Source organism: Kogia breviceps, chromosome 7 (genome assembly GCF_026419965.1).
Source record: "Kogia breviceps isolate mKogBre1 chromosome 7, mKogBre1 haplotype 1, whole genome shotgun sequence".
In the NCBI taxonomy this organism is placed as follows: Eukaryota; Metazoa; Chordata; class Mammalia; order Artiodactyla; family Physeteridae; genus Kogia; species Kogia breviceps.
Window position 1 is genome coordinate 120,672,160 of NC_081316.1, and position 20,600 is coordinate 120,692,759.

The 20,600-nt window shown below is 40.9% G+C and overlaps 1 protein-coding gene across 3 annotated transcripts in view; it reads right to left on the reverse strand.

Annotated features, from left to right (window-relative positions):
* NCAPD3 (non-SMC condensin II complex subunit D3) overlaps positions 1-20,600 on the reverse strand; it is a 77,388-nt gene that overhangs the window by 50,803 nt on the left and 5,985 nt on the right. For 2 of the 3 annotated variants that reach the window (XM_059070623.2, XM_067039357.1), the window contains exons 4-13: positions 13,831-14,015; positions 13,049-13,216; positions 12,881-12,942; positions 12,598-12,685; positions 10,573-10,706; positions 9,291-9,363; positions 8,436-8,561; positions 8,049-8,301; positions 6,776-6,832; positions 6,424-6,513 (exon numbers count right to left, since the gene is read on the reverse strand). In XM_059070623.2, coding sequence (XP_058926606.1) covers positions 6,424-6,513; positions 6,776-6,832; positions 8,049-8,301; positions 8,436-8,561; positions 9,291-9,363; positions 10,573-10,706; positions 12,598-12,685; positions 12,881-12,942; positions 13,049-13,216; positions 13,831-14,015 — 1,236 coding nt within the window. The remainder of the gene's footprint in view (positions 1-6,423; positions 6,514-6,775; positions 6,833-8,048; positions 8,302-8,435; positions 8,562-9,290; positions 9,364-10,572; positions 10,707-12,597; positions 12,686-12,880; positions 12,943-13,048; positions 13,217-13,830; positions 14,016-20,600) is intronic. The other variant, XM_067039356.1, reaches the window with a different exon arrangement.

Consider the following 20,600-nt stretch of genomic DNA (forward strand, 5'->3'; position numbering starts at 1 on the left):
CTAGAAGAAATAAAGAGGAAGCAAGAAATGATGAGCAACACAATAAATGAAATTAAAAATACTCTAGATGGGATCAATAGCAGAATAACTGAGGCAGAAGGATGGATAAGTGACCTGGAAGATAAAATAGTGGAAATAACTACTGCAGAGCAGAAGAAAGAAAAAAGAATGAAAAGAACTGAGGACAGTCTCAGAGACCTCTGGGACAACATTAAACGCACCAACATTTGAATCATAGGGGTCCCAGAAGAAGAAGAGAAAAAGAAAGGGAATGAGAAAATATTTGAAGAGATTATAGTTGAAAACTTCCCTAATATAGGAAAGGAAATAGTCAACCAAGTCCAGGAAGCACAGAGAGTCCCATACAGGATAAACCCAAGGAGAAACACGCCAAGACACATAGTAATCAAACTGTCAGAAATTAAATACAAAGAAAACATATTAAAAGCAGCAAGGGAAAAACAACAAATAACACACAAGGGAATCCCCATAAGATTAACATCTGATCTTTCAGCAGAAACTCTACAAGCCAGAAGGGAGTGGCAGGACATATTTAAAGTGATGAAGGAAAAAAACCTACAACCAAGATTACTCTACCCAGCAAGGATCTCATTCAGATTTGATGGAGAAATTAAAACCTTTACAGACAAGCAAAAGCTGAGAGAGTTCAGCACCACCAAACCAGCTCTACAACAAATCCTAAAGGAACTTCTCTAGGCAAGAAACACAAGAGAAGGAAAAGACCTACAAGAACAACCCGAAACAATTAAGTAAATGGTAATAGGAACATACATATCGATAATTACCTTAAATGTAAATGGATTAAATGCTCCCACCAAAAGACACAGACTGGCTGAATGGATACAAAAACAAGACCCATATATATGCTGTCTACAAGAGACCCACTTCAGACCTAGGGACACATACAGACTGAAAGTAAGGGGATGGAAAAAGATATTCCATGCAAATGGAAATCAGAAGAAAGCTGGAGTAGCAATTCTCATATCAGACAAAATAGACTTTAAAATAAAACTATTACAAGAGACAAAGAAGAACACTACATAATGATCAAGGGATCGATCCATGAAGAAGATAGAACAATTGTAAATATTTATGCACCCAACATAGGAGCACCTCAATACATAAGGCAAATACTAACAGCCTTAAAAGGGGAAATCAACAGTAACACAATTATAATGGGGGACTTTAACACCCCACTTTCACCAATGGACAGATCATCCAAAATGAAAATAAATAAGGAAACACAAGCTTTAAATGATACATTACACAAGATGGACTTAATTGATATTTATAGGACATTCCATCCAAAAACAACAGAATACACATTTTTCTCAAGTGCTCATGGAACATTCTCCAGGATTGATCATATATTGGGTCACAAATCTAGCCTTGGCAAATTTAAGAAAATTGAAATCGTATCAAGTATCTTTTCCGACCACAACGCTATGAGACTAGATATCAATTATAGGAAAAGATCTGTAAAAAATACAAACACATGGAGGCTAAACAATACACTACTTAATAACGAAGTGATCACTGAAGAAATCAAAGAGGAAATCAAAAAATACTTAGAAACAAATGACAATGGAGACACGACGACCCAAAACCTATGGGATACAGCAAAAGCAGTTCTAAGAGGCAAGTTTATAGCAATACAATCATACCTTAAGAAACAGGAAACATCTCGAATAAACAACCTAACTTTGCAATTAAAGCAATTAAAGAAGAACAAAAAAACCCCAAATTTAGCAGAAGGAAAGAAATCATTAAGATCAGATCAGAAATAAATGAAAAAGAAGTGAAGGAAACAATAGCAAAGATCAATAAAACTAAAAGCTGGTTCTTTGAGAAGATAAATAAAATTGATAAACCATTAGCCAGACTCATCAAGAATAAAAGGGAGAAGACTCAAATCAATAGAATTAGAAATGAAAAAGGAGATGTAACAACTGACACTGCAGAAATACAAATGATTATTAGAGATTACTACAAGCAACTGTATGGCAATAAAATGGACAACCTGGAAGAAATGGACAAATTCTTAGAAATGCACAACCTGCCGAGACTGAACCAGGAAGAAATAGAAAATTTGAACAGACCAATCACAAGCACTGAAATTGAAACTGTGATTCAAAATCTTCCAGCAAACAAAAGCCCAGGACCAGATGGCTTCACAGGCGAATTCTAACAAACATTTAGAGAAGAGCTAACACCTATCCTTCTCAAACTCTTCCAACAGATAGCAGAGGGAGGAACACTCCCAAACTCATTCTATGAGGCCAACATCACCCTGATACCAAAACCAGACAAAGACGTCACAAAGAAAGAAAACTACAGGCCAATATCACTGATGAACATAGATGCAAAAATCCTCAACAAAATATTAGCAAACAGAATCCAACAGCACATTAAAAGGATCATACACCATGATCAAGTGGGGTTTATCCCAGGAATGCAAGGATTCTTCAATATACGCAAATCAATCAACGTGATACACCATATCAACAAACTGAAGGAGAAAAACCATATGATCATCTCAATAGATGCAGAGAAAGCTTTTGACAAAATTCAACACTCATTTATGATAAAAACCTTGCAGAAAGTAGGCATACAGGGAACTTTCCTCAACATAATAAAGGCCATATATGACAAACCCACAGCTAGCATCGTTCTCAATGGTGAAAAACTGAAACCATTTCCACTAAGATCAGGAACAAGACAAGGTTGCCCACTCTCACCACTCTTATTCAACATAGTTTTGGAAGTTCTAGACACAGCAATCAGAGAAGAAAAAGAAATAAAAGGAATCCAAATAGGAAAAGAAGAAGTAAAGCTGTCACTGTTTGCAGATGACATGATACTATACATAGAGAATCCTAAGGATGCTACCAGAAAACTACTAGAGCTAATCAATGAATTTGGTAAAGTTGCAGGATACAAAATTAATGCACAGAAATCTCTGGCATTCTTATACACTAATGATGAAAAATCTGAGAGTGAAATTAAGAAAACGCTCCCATTTACCATTGCAACAAAAAGAATAAAATATCTAGGAATAAACCTACCTAAGGAGACAAAAGACTTGTATGCAGAAAACTATAAGACACTTATGAAAGAAATTAAAGATGATACAAATAGGTGGAGAAATATACCATGTTCTTGGATTGGAAGAATCAACATTGTGAAAATGACTATACTACCCAAAGCAATCTACAGATTCAATGCAATCCCTATCAAATTACCACTGGCATTTTTTACAGAACTAGAACAAAAAAGTTCACAATTTGTATGGAAACACAAAAGACCCCGAATAGCCAAAGCAATCTTGAGTACGAGAAATGGAGCTGGAGGAATTAGGCTCCCTGACTTCAGACTCTACTACAAGGCTACAGTAATCAAGACAATATGGTACTGGCACAAAAACAGAAATATAGATCAATGGAACAGGATAGAGAGCCCAGAGATAAACCCACACACATATGGTCACCTTATCTTTGATAAAGGAGGGAAGGATACACAGTGGAGAAAAGACAGCCTCTTCAATAAGTGGTGCTGGGAAAACTGGACAGCTACATGTAAAAGTATGAAATTAGAACACTCCCTAACACCACACACAAAAATAAACTCAAAATGGGTTAAAGACCTAAATGTAAGGCCAGACACTATCAAACTCTTAGAGGAAAACATAGGCAGAACACTATACGACATAAATCACAGCAAGATCCTTTTCGACCCATCTCCTAGAGAAATGGAAATAAAAACACAAATAAACAAATGGGACCTAATGAAACTTAAAAGCTTTTGCACAGCAAAGGATACCATAAACAAGACCAAAAGACAACCCTCAGAATGGGAGAAAATAGTTGCAAATGAAGCAACTGACAAAGGATTAATTTCCAAAATTTATAAGCAACTCATGCAGCTCAATAACAAAAAAACAAACAACCCAATCCAAAAATGGGCAGAAGAACTAAATAGACATTTCTCCAAAGAAGATATACAGATTGCTAACAAACACATGAAAGAATGCTCAACCTCATTAATCATTAGAGAAATGCAAATCAAAACTACAATGAGATATCATCTCACACCGGTCAGATTGGCCATCATCAAAAACTCTAGAAACAATAAATGCTGGAGAGGGTGTGGAGAAAAGGGAACCCTCTTGCACTGCTGGTGGGAATGTAAATTGATACAGCCGCTATGGAGAACAGTATGGAGGTTCCTTAAAAAACTACAAATAGAACTACCATACGACCCAGCAATCCCACTACTCGGCATATACCCTGAGAAAACCATAATTCAGAAAGACTCATGTACCAAAATGTTCATTGCAGCTCTATTTACAATAGCCAGGACATGGAAGCAACCTAAGTGTCCATCAACAGATGAATGGATAAAGAAGATGTGGCACATATATACAATGGAATATTACTCAGCCATAAAAAGAAATGAAACTGAGTTATTTATAATGAGGTGGATGGACCTGGAGTCTGTCATACAGAGTGAAATAAGTCAGAAGGAGAAAAACAAATACCGTATGCTAACACATATATATGGACCCTAAGGGAAAAAAATGTCATGAAGAGATTAGTGGTAGGACGGGAATAAAACACAGACTTACTCGAGCATGGACTTGAGGATATGGGGAGGGGGAAGGGTGGGCTGAGACGAAGTGAGAGAGTGGCAGGGACATATACACACTATCAAATGTAAATTAGATAGCTAGTGGGAAGCTGCTGCATAGCACAGGGAGATCACCTCTGTGCTTTGTGACCACCTAGAGGGGTGGGATAGGGAGGGTGGGAGAGAGGGTGATGCAAGAGGGAAGAGATATGGGAACATATGTATATGTATAACTGATTCAGTTTGTTGTAAAGGAAAAACTAACACACTATTGTAAAACAATTATACTCCAATAAAGATGTTAAAATATATATATATATATATTAATTTAAAAAATAAAAATTAAAAAAAATTTTAATTAAGGCAAAAAAGAAAGTAAATAAATTGAAATTTTGACATGGAATGAAAAAAATAAAAAAAATTAAAAAAATAAAAAAAAAAAACAAAAAAAAAAAACTACAATGAGATATCATCTCACACCGGTAGATTGGCCATCATCAAAAACTCTAGAAACAATAAATGCTGGAGAGGGTGTGGAGAAAAGGGAACCCTCTTGCACTGCTGGTGGGAATGTAAATTGATACAGCCACTATGGAGAACAGTATGGAGGTTCTTTAAAAAACTACAAATAGAACTACCATATGACCCAGCAATCCCACTACTGGGCATATACCCTGAGAAAACCATAATTCAAAAAGAGTCATGTACCAAAATGTTCACTGCAGCTCTATTTACGATAGCCAGGACATGGAAACAACCTAAGTGTCCATCAACAGATGAATGGATAAAGAAGATGTGGCACATATATACAATGGAATATTACTCAGCCATAAAAAGAAATGAAACTGAGTTATTTATAATGAGGTGGATGGACCTGGAGTCTGTCATACAGAGTGAAGTAAGTCAGAAGGAAAAAAACAAATACCGTATGCTAACACATATATATGGACTCTAAGGAAAAAAAAAATGTCATGAAGAGATTAGTGGTAGGACGGGAATAAAACAGACTTACTAGAGCATGGACTTGAGGATATGGGGAGGGGGAAGGGTAAGCTGTGATGAAGTGAGAGAGTGGCAGGGACATACATATACACACTATCAAATGTAAATTAGATAGCTATTGGGAAGCTGCCGCATAGCACAGGGAGATCACCTCTGTGCTTTGTGACCACCTAGAGGGGTGGGATAGGGAGGGTGGGAGAAAGGGTGATGCAAGAAGGAAGAGATATGGGAACATATGTGTATGTATAACTGATTCACTTTGTTGTAAAGGAAAAACTAACACACTATTGTAAAACAGTTATATTCCAATAAAGATGTTTAAAAAAAAAAAAAAAAAAAACACACACAAGGGTGAGTACCATAGTATCATTTATCTTTTCCCCTCTTCCGTTCTCCAAACACAAATTTAATTTCTACTGCACCTTTCCTAGTAACTGGTCCTTTCTGGCCAGCAAGCCCAAGTGTTCAGAACAACGGACTTCACTAAGGAAATAAAATATTTGCTAACATTCTCTTAAGTGTGACAGAAATACTGGGTTTCAATACACGACAAATGAAATATAGCTTGTTCTTTATCTTAAAATGAAATACAGTATAGTGCAAAGACATCGATCAAAGATATAAAATAAAAATTATTCTACTCTTAAGGGAAAAAAAGTTCCAATTCTTGAGGGTGAATTAGTCAGAAAAAAATTCCAAGGTTTTGAGACTCTACTTACAGTTGTCTGAATCCAATAGTTATTACTCATCTGATAGGGATAAAATCTGACATACCCCTATATTCAGCTGTTTCACCACTGTTGTCTATATTCATCACCTCTGAGCCTTCAGAAGGGTTAAATGTCTGCCTCTGATAGGAAAAAGCTTAAAAATAAATTTTAAAAAGGCCCAGTCAGTACAGTAAAAACTTGTTATACCTTTAAGTAATATAAGCATGGCATATTCCACATTTAAGTTACTACACATCATTACTGAAATGAATTTCAATTTCTTTGATGAAGAAAAAAAAGTGCAATATTAAAACAGGTAATATGAAGATAGAAAAAAACGTTCAAATATTCAGCAAGTCCTTTAACTAAAACGATAATTATTTAATATCTGACAATATATTGACCCATTTCATTACCTGATGAATTTCTCAGTGAAGCGTCATGGTGGCTCTCTATTCCTGAAACTGCAGGAGCTAAAAGTAAGCAGGTAGATAAGAGAGAAAAATCTTAGTATCAAAAACCATACATAAACTGATTTAGTTTGTTGTAGAGGGAAAACTAACACACTATTGTAAAACAATTATACTCCAATAAAGATGTTAAAAAAAAAAAAAAAAAAAGAGTAAAAGAGACCAGGAGAGTGGAAATGGCTTACAAAAAGGCAAGCTGTACACAAACACTAGTAACAATTCTTACAGCAGAGGTCCCGTGAGCACCTGTTTTGCTGCTGAGAGGAAATCGTATACCACCTGGAGGACCCAATTCTGGACAACTCTGAAATTCTCCTGCAGGCCCTTGCAGCCTGATGTCAGAGCAAGAGTCCTGGTTTCAGAGTCAAACCTGAATCTGTACCCCAGTTCCATCTCCTGTGAATGAGTGTTACACCTTGGACAAATCACTCAGCCTCTTTGGGTCTCAGATTGTCCATCTGCAAAGTGGAGACACACATCTACCTGCTGGGGACGTTATGAGGATTTGATGAGTCAGTGTAAATGAAAATACCTGTAACCATGACTGGCACTTAATAAGTGCTCAATAAACATTAGCTATTTTGTTCCTGTTCTTTGACAGTTAAAAAAAAAAAAAACAAAAACAAAAAACAAAAAAAAAAAACCATACATAGGGGTTCCCTGGTGGCGCAGTGGTTGTGAGTCCGCCTGCCGATGCAGGGGACGTGGGTTCGTGCCCCAGTCCGGGAAGATCCCACATGCCGCGGAGCGGCTGGGCCCGTGAGCCATGGCCACTGAGCCTGCGCATCTGGAGCCTGTGCTCCGCAACGGGAGAGGCCACAACAGTGAGAGGCCCGCGTACCACCACCAAAAAAAAAAAACCCATACATAAACATTTACAGAGGAATCAAAACCCAGATAATTAGGCCTGAAGACAAGACAGAGTCTAAATGCTGACAGTTCAGTGTTCTCCTTGGCTGTGCATTAAACTGGTCATCAGACCTGATACAGCCATTATCAACGACGCAAAGGAATAGTGACAGCGGCCAACCACCTCAGCCTGAGGTCGAGAATACGCGAACTGCTTAGAAAGGCTCATCTCAGAAGTCATTCGACAGTAAGACCCACTAAAAGGGCCTCTGAGGGTCCCAGTCTATCACAGCACATCTATTATTTTTGCCACCACAGTTTCTGGACCAGCAGGAGCCAGGCCCAGTCTCACGGTGCCGGGCACACTCACTGTTAGCTAGCAGTTCCAAGACGCTCTCTGATATGGCTGTAGCAGAGAACTCCAGGCAGTGCGCAAAACTGGACAGCGCCTTGCTGCGCACAGTGGGGGCCTTGTCTACACAGCGGGCAAACAAGATTTCCTGCACCAAGAACTTATGCTTCAGGAACTTCTGATGCTCCAGGGGCAGCGTGCCGTCCACCTCTCGTTCGGGCAGTTCCAGCAGAGCCAAGGCAACATCAAGTGTGAACACCCGGTACGGGATCTGGTAAAGCAAAACCACACGCATCTTCGTCAGAGACAAAGAAAACTAAGCTTCAGAAACAGATCTTCAGATCTGGCCGTCACTAGAAGGTTGCAGAGCCAGGAGCCACAATTTCACAAAGATGTAGCTCTTACCTTGGCATTTCGTGAATATCCGTAAAGCCAGGCCACGAAAGAAGCATATTCCGCACAAGGAAGCTTGCTGAGCAGCTGGACCAGGGACTGAGCTGCACAGGTCCGGTACTCGGATTTGTCGACCACCTGAAACACAGACCCTGAGAAGCTGCCCAGCCAGTACCCACAGCAGGATGACAGAGACGCATGTGGTAGTGCGAGCTGACGATCGCTGAGTGAGCCTGGCTCAGCGACAGTGCCGAGCGTTTCCATGTTACAGAAATGACTAACCAGTTCTAGGTCTCAGACCCCTTGGGAAACTAGCCTATAAGAAACCTGTAAGCCCACTCCTCAGTGCCTAATTTCAGAGAGTTTACGGACCCCTACGGTCCACAGAGTTCAGGTAAAGAATCATCTGTCCAAACTGTTATAAAAATTTATGAGACAATAGTAGAAATTCAAACACTGACCGGATACTGGACAATATTAAGGAATTACTGTGAATTTTTTAGGTGTGTTAATATTTTGTGGTTATGTTTTTAACGAGTTCTTATCCTTTAGAGAGAGACATGAAATATTTATGTCTGAAAGGGTATGATGAAATCTGCTTCAAAAGAAAAATCCAGTGTGCGTATGTGCTAGAGGAGTTACAGCTTATACAAAATCACTGAAGACAGTGTTCGTCACACTATTCTATTTCTATTTGAAATTTTCCAAAATAAAAAGTTGTTTTCCCCCGAAATCCACACCAGAGGGGAACATCTAGTGAATACACTGAATAAAACAACGTTTAGTAATGATGTAGACTCATTTCCAAGAACACACACACGTTTACCTTCATGTGTATTTATACACCCTCATTAAAGCAAACAGTACCTTGACACAGATGTGCTGGAGTAAGACACGAAGGACTGGAAACATACTTTCTTTTAGTTCATCCACAAGTGAGCTACAAAAGGAAAGAAACACAGCCACGGTTTGTAATACACCTGTAATGACAATAAAGTAGCAATTTTCCTTGAATCTGTTCTCAAAAATAGAGAAATTTCTACCTTTTCGAAATTCTAACTATTAAAAACATTCTACCCCTATACTGGAAGCATTTTGAGTGCAGGGATTGTAAAGACAGTGTCACAGCAGAACACCAGTCACCACGCCCCAGGCGCTCTCCGAGCTGCTGCGAGCAGCCAGCCAGTCGGGAAGGGGCAGGGGTGTGGTCCTCACAGGGCCCTCAGACTGCCTACCACGTTTCATATTAAGGCTGAAATATATCCTTTTGAGGTAGAGGATAGACTGAGACACAGTACCACCTAGTGGTAGCTCAGTGAAATGCATTTCTAACAGTACCTCTCCAAATTAACCCCAAAAGAAATTTTTATAATGCTCAGATTTGTTAAGTTTCCTTGTACCATTATAGGAATATTACTGCAATTGGTGACATCATGAACTCATGGAAGAACTAAAATGAGTGTTTCTACTTAAAACATCTCAGTTAATGTTTTAAAAAGTCCTTAACGAGACACTCGCTCAAGGATCAGACAGCAGCCTGCACCTGGATTCCAGCATCCACACCCCACACCTGCACCCACAGCACGCACCGCGGCTGCTTCCAGGTATGGACACACTCTCACATACACACCTTCCCCTTCTTCCCATCACCTCCATGCTGCTGCCGAGTAGCCAGTAACAGAAGAAAAGAAAAGCCGCGGACACAGCAAACATGTCTTCCCCAGTAAAGCCCAGACACAGGACTTCGCAGGTAAAGCTAAGTGACTCTTGAGGGGAGAATTAGTCTATCAATTATTGCTAAAGAAGTTAAAAAAAAAAAAAAGTGGCAAGGGACAAAAAGAAGGAGACTAAGAGGAGAGAGAAAAAGAAAAGGCGGAGGCAGACTTGGAGCGGCTAACACTAAGGCCGCTGTCAGAACTCAGAGCTGACCTCACGGGCTGGCCCACAAACTGCAGACCCCTCATCCCCGCAACAACACTGCAGGCCACACAGACCAGATGAGCTACCAAGAGCTTTATTTTGAACCCTGAACCACAAACAGCCCAGACATTTGTTATTTTCTAAAGGTGACAGAAATCCCGGTTAGTCCGGGCCCAGAAGACTGAGGGAGAGGGACAGAAAGTAAAGATCCAAGCTGTGTGTATTTCACCTGACAAACTGGACTGCCTGGTTTTTACCACTGATGGCCGGAGAAGTGATGGCAAGGGGGGCGTGACGGGAGCCTTTGCCCACTTCTAACATTAATATGACATAGAGCATTCGATGGAAGACACATCTGATAACCTGGAAGAGAAAAGAAAATTCAGTGTAAGGCATGGCAGAGAATCCCAGGGCCTTGGAGACCGTGATGCAGACCACAGTGAACCACTTCAAGGACCTGAAGTTAAGTGAGGCTGACACAGGTTTTGGTTCAACACTAAGGATGCACTTCCTGGACGATGACCAGGTTATCAATACATGCACAACGCAGCAGTGTGAAAGTGCTGCCTACGGATAATGATAGGAATTCCAGCTGGCTTCTCTGCTCACCCTCTCACACTCCAGCCCAGAAATGAGGGACTATAGAGAATTAGTTGTAAGTTACAAAGGGCAAAGGATGCTACTGATTACCCCTTACAGAAAAGAGGAAACCGATGATTCTTTACACCTGTATTACACCTGAAGCTTACAGAGCACCTTCCAATATACCATCACACATCACTTACTCAGCTACTTAATTCATTCATCCAGTAGATCAAACAATTTACTGGAAACCAAATATGTGGCAAGTATAGCATTAAGCACGTCCACGTGTTACTAGATCTGACCACACTTCCTCTGAAACCTCTCAACTCCACGAGGTCGGCAAGGCTTTTCCATTTTGTTCTTAATACTTTTACTATTCTCTCTACTTTATACATAATAAAAGACTCCCAAGGTGAGTTGTCCGAAGTCAAGCAATTAAAGGTCAGGCCACAACCAATATCGCCCAACATCAGGGCAACACTTTCACAATGAAAAACACCATGTCCTTAGAGACACTGTTGCCTGAAAGGATTATTTCCCAAACTCCTTATCTTCTAAAATGTTAAAAAGGGCACAGGAGTTAACTTTTACTGTGAATGCTATCACATCCATATTTCAGAGAAGTGACAATGACATAATAAATTAACGAAATATGGGACGTTTTCTAAACAGTAGACATTGTGCAGAGGCATTCTTCCCGGTAATCCTCCTGAGAAATCCACGAGGAAGGGAAGCCTTTCACCCTCTTTGTCCAGATGAGGACACTTGAGGCCTCACAGGAGGACACACAGGCAGTGAGGGGTGAGGCCCAAGTCTGGACAAAGTGCAGAGCCCCGAGTGCCCAGGGCCTTCTCATTCACACACTGTTGCCCCTGGAAACTAGGTGTATCGCAGGCACCAAAGGCACAGGACCTTGGTCCGTCACGTTTTTTGCAAACTCCTGTTTCATTAACAACATCCAGGTTTAGTAACACCCTACTGCTTAAAAAGCCGTTAGCTCCAGTGTCTAGAGCTGCAGGGCTTCGAAGGTCACTGGCGGCAAATCCATACATGAATGCTAACCAGGAGTGTGTTTGCACAATCATCCACTAAAACACAAATACTAACAGAAATACAGGGGCACAGGGGAAGTGCTGAGGGAAACTGGGAAGTCTGTGACTGTCTACTCTTCTTCTCAGAAGAGTTTGGTAGGGCTTCCCTGGTGGCGCAGTGGTTGAGAGTCCACCTGCCGATGCAGCGGCTGGGCCCGTGAGTCATGGCCGCTGAGCCTGCGCGTCGGGAGCCTGTGCTCCACAGCGGGAGAGGCCACAACAGTGAGAGGCCCGCGTACCGCAAAAAAAAAAAAAAAAAAAAGTTTGGTAAATACTTCTGTAAAAGTAATGCTCGGTAGCTTATCTTTTCCTCTACCCAGGTCACACTGGAACCATTCTTTATGCCTTAACCCAACAAGAACTTCACATGGCCACCAGGTACTTGGATATAAGCCTGGAATGAACAGTGGACACCACATAGTGACGGGGATGATTTTCATTATACAAACGTCCTCAAGTCATGACAGTGACCTAGCGAGTTCACAAGGCATCACATCAAATGCTTCCAGCGTTTTCCATCCCACGACCCACATGCTTTCACTTCAACCAGTAACTCAGTGGGGCCCTGTCTCCTTTACCTTATCTCCTTCTCTGTGAATTGGGGAGCACAGCAAATACAATCCATGATAGGCCAGTTCTGGTATGTATTTTGCTTGGTTAAGGTTTCTTAAAAAAAAAAAAGCAAAAGATTAGTTAATGGATGTGATTTCACTTGGAATAGCTCCTAACCCTATAAGCTATATTTAAATGAATAAATTCTACCTGTGTGCCAATTAGGGTAAAATGGCATTAAGGCTTCTGATGGAACAAAACTCATTGTACCATAATTAAATGTTAGCACTGGAAGAGTTAATGGCTCACCTGGCTTGTGTAACATGAAATTCGCGTAGAACTGGTTCAAAATTAGTCAATGAAACGAAGACCTGGAAAACAGAGACCAAGAAGAGGCCTGGTTTTTCCCACTCTTTAAGTATTAGCCCGTGTCCTCACTCTTTGAACTTGCCCAAGGTTCCTGTAATTCTCACTTACCTCTACACAATTCTGTATACACTGTGGCTTTTCTTTCAGGGAAAACTTGGGCAGAAGCCTTAAAAAATTCTTCAAGACGTGAAAGATGGCATTTCGAATTTGACAAAGGTCTCGGGAAGAAAAAAAAATATTCTCTTCATCCTCTTGTTCTTCAATCACTTCATCCATCTATAGATTATGAAGAAAGGTACAGCTGACTGTGTAGTACTGCCTAACAGTTTGTCCCATGGTTTCAATGTGCCCAGTCAAGGGTAGTGAAACTCGAGGTGGGCGCTGGGTCGCTGACCAGGTGCCTCGCCTGCTCGGGGTCTCCACAGCCGCAGCTGCTAGCCGCTGGGCCAGATGGACGCCACCAGAGTTTCTAGTTCCATACTTTCACGTCAGTGAGATTTCTTGGGTTTCTTAGAAGTTCTGGTGTCAATGAACCTCTACCACCCTACCTAGTCACACAAAAATTAGGAATGTTATTCTATTATGTTCTATGGACGAGAGTCCTCAGGATACTTCGACCACCGTCTCTAAGGACAATAAGATAATGCGGCAAACACACCTGTTGGCCTGTGGTGAGCACACCTGGGAACAAGGCGGGAGAGAGATGATGGGGAGGTTGGGAAGACGGTAAGGGGAACGTACGCTCAGCGGTACATGAGGCAACTGTAAGTCCTACGGGAGGGATGGTGGAGGCACGCTCGGGCTTTGGTATAATCGTGACCCATGAAACCCTACCTTAATATAAATTCTTAAATAAATCAGATACACTTCATGACTCCACTCCCTCTTACCTGCATCTCCTCTTTCCTGGGGGGCCTTCCTCTCTTCCTACTCTCTCTTGGATTGGCCTGAGCATTCTTCGGTTGTTCTTTCTTTCTTTTCTGATTCAAGCTGGATTCCTGAGGCCAGCTCTTCTTGAGAATCTGAATACATTTGTCAAACATCACTGGGTGGAAAACTTGGTTGGCTATACTGCCTATTCGTAAAGAATAAAGAGTAAGCAGGGTAGGTTTAATTGTCTTGAAATACGTCTGTAACAACAACAAAAAATTAAAAAACAAAACCAGACTTCTCCTTAACTTTGAATAACAGTGAACCTTTAGCAAAAAAGTTCCATTCAACTTCAGCCCTAGGCAGTGAGCAACAGGCCTCCTCATAAATAAACAATGAGATTTCCGTAGCTGGCCACAGAGTAACTGGTTTTACACTTTTCTTCCTGCCATAAACAACTATACAACTGGATAGAAATTTACAAAGTGACCATCTAAGACCCAGAGCAAGAGGTAGCCTAGCCACACAATCCCTGAGAAAAGGGAAACCAGTGAGATAAACCCTAAAATTGACCCAATTCTGTGTCTGGAGGCAATGTCTGGATAATAGCAGAAAAATGGTGAACCCAAGCACATTCTGATGGACTTACTTAAGTCAGGAATACAAGGATCAGTGTCAGGAAGGCAGGGTAGCTGGAATGTGTGGAGCAGAGCACTGGAAACGAGGAAGCCACATGGAGACAGGGCTGACCTTAGCTAGGACACATGGGGCAAAATCCAAGATGGTGGGCAAAGAAAACCTCCAAGCAGGTGGGAGATGGACAGTTTTCGGAACGCACACAGGGGAGAGATACGTCGGAGCCCCAGCCAGCCACAGCGACCTGGAACATTCTCGACACACTTGGAGAGAAACACACCTTAACAGCAGGGCTAAACTAGCTCCAGAGGAAAGGCTACTTTACATCTGCCCCAACAAAGCTTTCAAACAAGCCTCAAAAGGACCAAGTTAATGCACCAATAGCTGCCTATCAAAACATACTTAAAGGAAAACAACAAAATCAAGACACTGAAAAACTTCACATTCAGGGCTTCCCTGGTGGCGCAGTGGTTGAGAGTCCGCCTGCCGATGCAGGGGACGCGGGTTCGCGCCCCGGTCCGGGAGGATCCCACACGCCGCGGAACGGCTGGGCCTGTGAGCCATGGCCACTGAGCCTGCGCGTCCGGAGCCTGTGCTCGGCAACGGGAGAGGCCACAGCGGTGAGAGGCCCACGTACCAAAAACAAAAACAAACTTCACATTCAAAATGTCCAGCATCCAATAAAAATGTACTGGGCATCCAGAGAGAGGAAAACGTGCCCTTTGGTGAGAAGAGAATCATCACTAGAAACAGTCCGAGAAATGACAGGGCAAGCAGAGAAGAACCTTAGGGCAGATATCATAAATAAGCTCAAGAGTTAAACAGTAGCAAACAAAGCAAGAAATGAAAATATTTTAAAGAATCAAATGGAACTTCTGGATCTGAAAAAGAAAACTTCACTGGATGATCTCAACAGTTGATGAGATGCTACATGAACAAAGGCAGGTGAACTTTAAGAAACAGAAGCACAGAAACAAAAATAAAATTAATAAAGGCCCTGGGACCCATGGGAGAATATCAAGCAATCTAACATATGAGTAATTGGAATCCCATAAAAAAGAGAGGGGAAAAAAATACCTGAAGGAATAATAACTGGAAATTTTCCAAATATGTTGAAAACTACAAATTCACAGACCCAAGAAACTCAATGAACCTAACTATGATAAACACAAAGGAAATCACACCAAAGGGTAGATAATCTAATCAAATCAAAACTAATAATAATCTACTCAAATCAAAACAAACCAATAGAGAAAATCTTCAAGGTAACCATGCCAAAAAAAAAAAAAAAAGACACAAACATACAGAATAGCAATGATAAGAGTCATGCAGACTTCTCATCAGAAGTGAAGTAAACCAGAAGACAATGAAATAACACCCAAAAAGCACTGAAAGAAAAAAATCTGTCAACCTAGAATTCTATATTCAGCAAAAACATTCTTGAAGGTGAAAAGATACTTTCATGGAATCAAAATCCAAGACGGTCGATGGCTAACAGATGCAAAGCATGAGAAGAGTCAAAGAGTTCTTCAGGCCAAAAGAAAATTACATGAGATGAAATCTTTTAAAAAGAAAAGACATTTATTTTTTCATTTTCAAAAAAATTATTTAACAGATAATTCAGAGAAAAATGTTATGAATAAATTGTGTGGTTTACGACACACAGAAATTCAACGTATACCTACAACAGCACAAACAGGAGGGGAGAAAGGAAAGCACACTGTCTTAAGGTTTTATGTTATCTATAAATAAGTAGAATATTATCGGAAGATAGACTATTAAAGTACTTATTGTACACCCAAAGCAAGCACCAAGCACTTAAAACACACACACACACACACACACACACACACACACACACACACACACACACACACAGGGCTTCCCTGGTGGCGCAGTGGTTGAGGGTCCGCCTGCCGATGCAGGGGACACCGGTTCGTGCCCCAGTCTGGGAAGATCCCACATGCCGCGGAGCGGCTAGGCCCGTGAGCCATGGCCGCTGAGCCTGTGTGTCTGGAGCCTGTGCTCCACAACGGGAAAGGCCACAACAGTGAGGCCCACGTACCACAAAAACAAACAAACAAAACCCATACACACACACAAATAAGTATAGTTAATATGCCAAAAGGGGAGATAACATGGAATACTAAAAAAGTACCCAATCGAAAAAGGGCAGGAACAGGGGAAAATGGAACAAAAAACAGATGGAACAAACAGAAATAAATATCAAGATGGCAGGAACCCAACCATATTGATAATTAATTATCTAAACTGTCTAAATGTCCTGTAAAAGTCAAAGATTGTTGAGAGGATGAAACCCAGTGATGAGCAGTCTACAACACTGTGTAAATACAAACGTGCAGACATGTCACATGCAAATCATGAGAAAGGGTGTGCCAACAAAGGACAAGTCACATGATAACCAGAAAGGCCATCTTAAGATCACAGTAGATTTCAGCACGAGGAATACAACCAAAGAGGGACGTAACATAACACCAAAGGGGAGACACGCAATCACAAATATGTTTGTAATCAGCAGACTTTCAAAATACCTGCCGTTAAAATTGGCAGACTTGAAAGGAGAAACAGGTAAGTTAAAATTATACTTGGAGATTTCAATGCTCTTCTCAGTAACTGAGAGAACAAATAAACAAGACTATCAGAAAGGATACAAAAGACATCAACAACAGCAGCAACTGACTCAACTTTCACAGAAAAGAGGTCCCCCAAAGGCAGAATATACATTCTGTTCAAGGGCAAATACAAGATCCACCAAAGTCAAACCTTGTGCTGAGCCATTTAAAACAAAAACAAAAAGTCAGCAATTTAAAAGTACGTAGTCATATAAAGTATGTGCTCTGATCTCAACATAAATAAAATAGAAAGCAATTACAACATTTCAGGAAAGTCCTCAAATATTTGGAAATTAAACACACTACTAAATACCTCAGAGGTGTAAAAAGAAATCACAAGAAAAATCAGAAAACTGCTTTGGCCTAAATAGTAATGAACAGATTATCAAAATCTGTGGGATGCAGATAGAGCAGTATATATAGAAGGAAATTTACAATATTATGTATACTAGAAACAAAGAAAAGTGAGAAGATCTTAAGAAGTTAGAATAAGAACAAATTAAACCCTAAATAAGAAGGCAATAAAAGAGATAAGACCAAAATCACTGAAACAGAAAATGAACAATAGAGTATAATCAATAACAGCAAAAATGGGTTCTCTGAAATGATCAAGTCAATCAATAAATCTCTATCTAAACTGATAAAGGAAAAAAAGAAATGCAGATTACCAACATCAGGCATAAAAGAGGACATATCACTACAGATTCTACAAACAAAACACTTCTTTCAACGAAAACTCCAGGCCCAGATGGCTTCTCTAGTGAATTCCACCAAAAATGTAAGGAAGAAAAACAACCAATTCTTCAAATTTCCAAAATACAGAGTAGGCAAGGACACTACCCAACTCATCCCATGAGACTGGTATTGCCCTGAAACCCAAACCAGATGAAGACATAAAAAATTTTTTTTTAAAAATCCCTTATCAATATAGATGCAAAAATATTCAATAAAATATCTAACTGAGTCTGGCAACATATAAAAAGGATTAAACACTATGACCAAGGTCATGCAAAACCGGTTTAACATATGAAGAAATCAATGAATATATCACTAGAATGAAGAACAAAAACCACATGATCATCTTACAGATGCACAAAAGCAAATGACAAAATCTAATACCCATTCATAGTAAAACACTCAACAAACTAGCAATAACAACCTGATAAAGGTCATCCTCAAAACACCCCCAGCGGGCATCATACTTAAGGGCAAAAGACTGAAAGCTTTCCCCCTGAGATCAGGAAGAAGATGCCCAACTCCCCACTCCTATTCAACAGTGGACTGGAGCTGTTAGCCAGGGCAACGAGGCAAGAAAAAGAAAAAGCAACCAGACAGGAAAGGAATAAGGAAAATTATGTCTATTCACAGATGACATGATCTTATATACAGAAAATCCTATTGGAACCAGTATATGAGTTCCACAAAGTTTCAGGGTGCAAGATCAATAATCAAAAATCAGGGCTTCCCAGGTGGCGCAGTGGTTGAGAGTCCGCCTGCCGATGCAGGGGACACGGGTTCGGGCCCTGGTCTGGGAAGATCCCACATGCCGCGGAGCAACTGGGCCCGTGAGCCACAACTACAGAGCCTGTGCGTCTGGAGCCCGTGCTCCGCAACAAGAGAGACCGCGATAGTGAGAGGCCCGTGCACCGCCATGAAGAGTGGCCCCTGCTTGCCACAACTAGAGAAAGCCCTCGCACAGAAACGAAGACCCAACGCAGCCAAAATTAAATAAATAAATAAAATTTAAAAAAAAAAAAAAAAAAAAAAATCACAGCCAAGGGACTTCCCTGGTGGTCCAGTGAGTAAGATGCCATGCTCCCAATGCAGGGGGCCTGGGTTCAATCCCTGGTCAGGGAACTAGATCCCACATGCATGCCACAACTAAGAAGTCCACATGCCACAACTAAAGATCTTGCATGCCCCAACAAAGATCCCACGTGCCACGATGAAGACCCAGTGCAGCCAAAATAAATGAATATTTAAAAAAAAAAACCATAGCCAAGGCATGGAAACAACCTAAGTGTCCATCAACAGATGAATGGATAAAGGAGATGTTGTATATATACACAATGGAATACTACTCAGCCATAAAAAAGAATGAAATGAGGCCATTTGCAGCAACACAGATGGACCTGAAGATTATCACACTAAGTGAAGTAAGTCAGAAAGAGAAAGACAAATATCACATGATATTACTTATAGGTGCAATCTAAGATATGGCACAAATGTATATACCTATGAAACAGAAACAGACTCAAAGACACAGAGAACACACTTGTGGTTGCCGAGGAAGAGGGGGTGGGGGAAGGATGGATTGGGAGTTTGGGGGTAGGAAATGTAAACTATTATATACAGAATGGATAAACAACGATGTCCTAGTGTACAGCACAGGGAAATATATTCAATATCCTGTGATAAACCATAATGGAAAAGAAAATTAAAAAGAACACGTGTGTGTGTGTATAAAACTAAATCACTTTACCGAGAAAAAATTAACACAAAATTGGAAATCAACTACACTTCAATAAAAAAGATAAACTGTACTTCTATACACCACCAGTAAACAATTAGAAAATTAAATTAAGAAAACGTTCATCTACTATAGCACAAAGAATAAAATACTTAGGAGTAAATTTAACCAAGAACGTGCAAGAGTTGTACCCTGAAAACTACAAAACATCATCAAAACCAATGAAAGCTCTAAATAAATGGAAAGACGTCCATGTTCACAGATTGGAAGACTGAACACTCCTAAGACAGCAACACTCCCCACACTGATCTACAGAGTCAATGCAACCCGTCAAAACCCCAGCCGCCTTTTTGGAAAGAAGCTGACGCGCAAATCCTAAAATTCATACGGAAATGCAAGGGATCTTGAAAAAGAACCAACCGTGATCAAATATTAAGTATCAACCGCACCCAAACCATAATCCAGAAACATTTAAACACAGAAGGTAACTGGCAGAAGTACGACTTGCTGGAAAGCTGCAAGTGGCCCTACGAGTAACAGCCAGCCCTCAGCTCTGGGCTGATCTCAACCCTAATCAGAAGGCGCTGCGCCCAGCAAGGAAGAGAAGAGTGAAACTGGGTTTCCAAGGCCACCACTTAGCTAAGAGCCCAGTTACACCTGAGATATCGCTTAGCAAGTGAGTTCTTTGGGAGCTTATTTCATTATTTCAAGTCATGATGGGAGCATTAACAGTAAAACAAATCAGTGTTCCAGGCTTTACATATCTCTTCACTAATTCCCAAGTCACGTGGAATAGGCCCTTAACATCTACTATGAACGCGCTGACACAAGCAACGGCGAGATGCAAGGCGGCTGACCCTGATTTTCTCTTCCACGTGAACTCAAGGTCCTACAGCTGCAGCTCCCTGGGTGCCCCACCCTCTCCTTCCCTGGGCTGGGGTGAGTGGGGAGGAGGGACTCCCTCATGGCTCCCACCCGAAGGAAGTGGGGGAGCATCACAGACAGACCCCTCCCCCGTGCTTCCCTCCTCAGCCTTACTAGCTGTACTCTG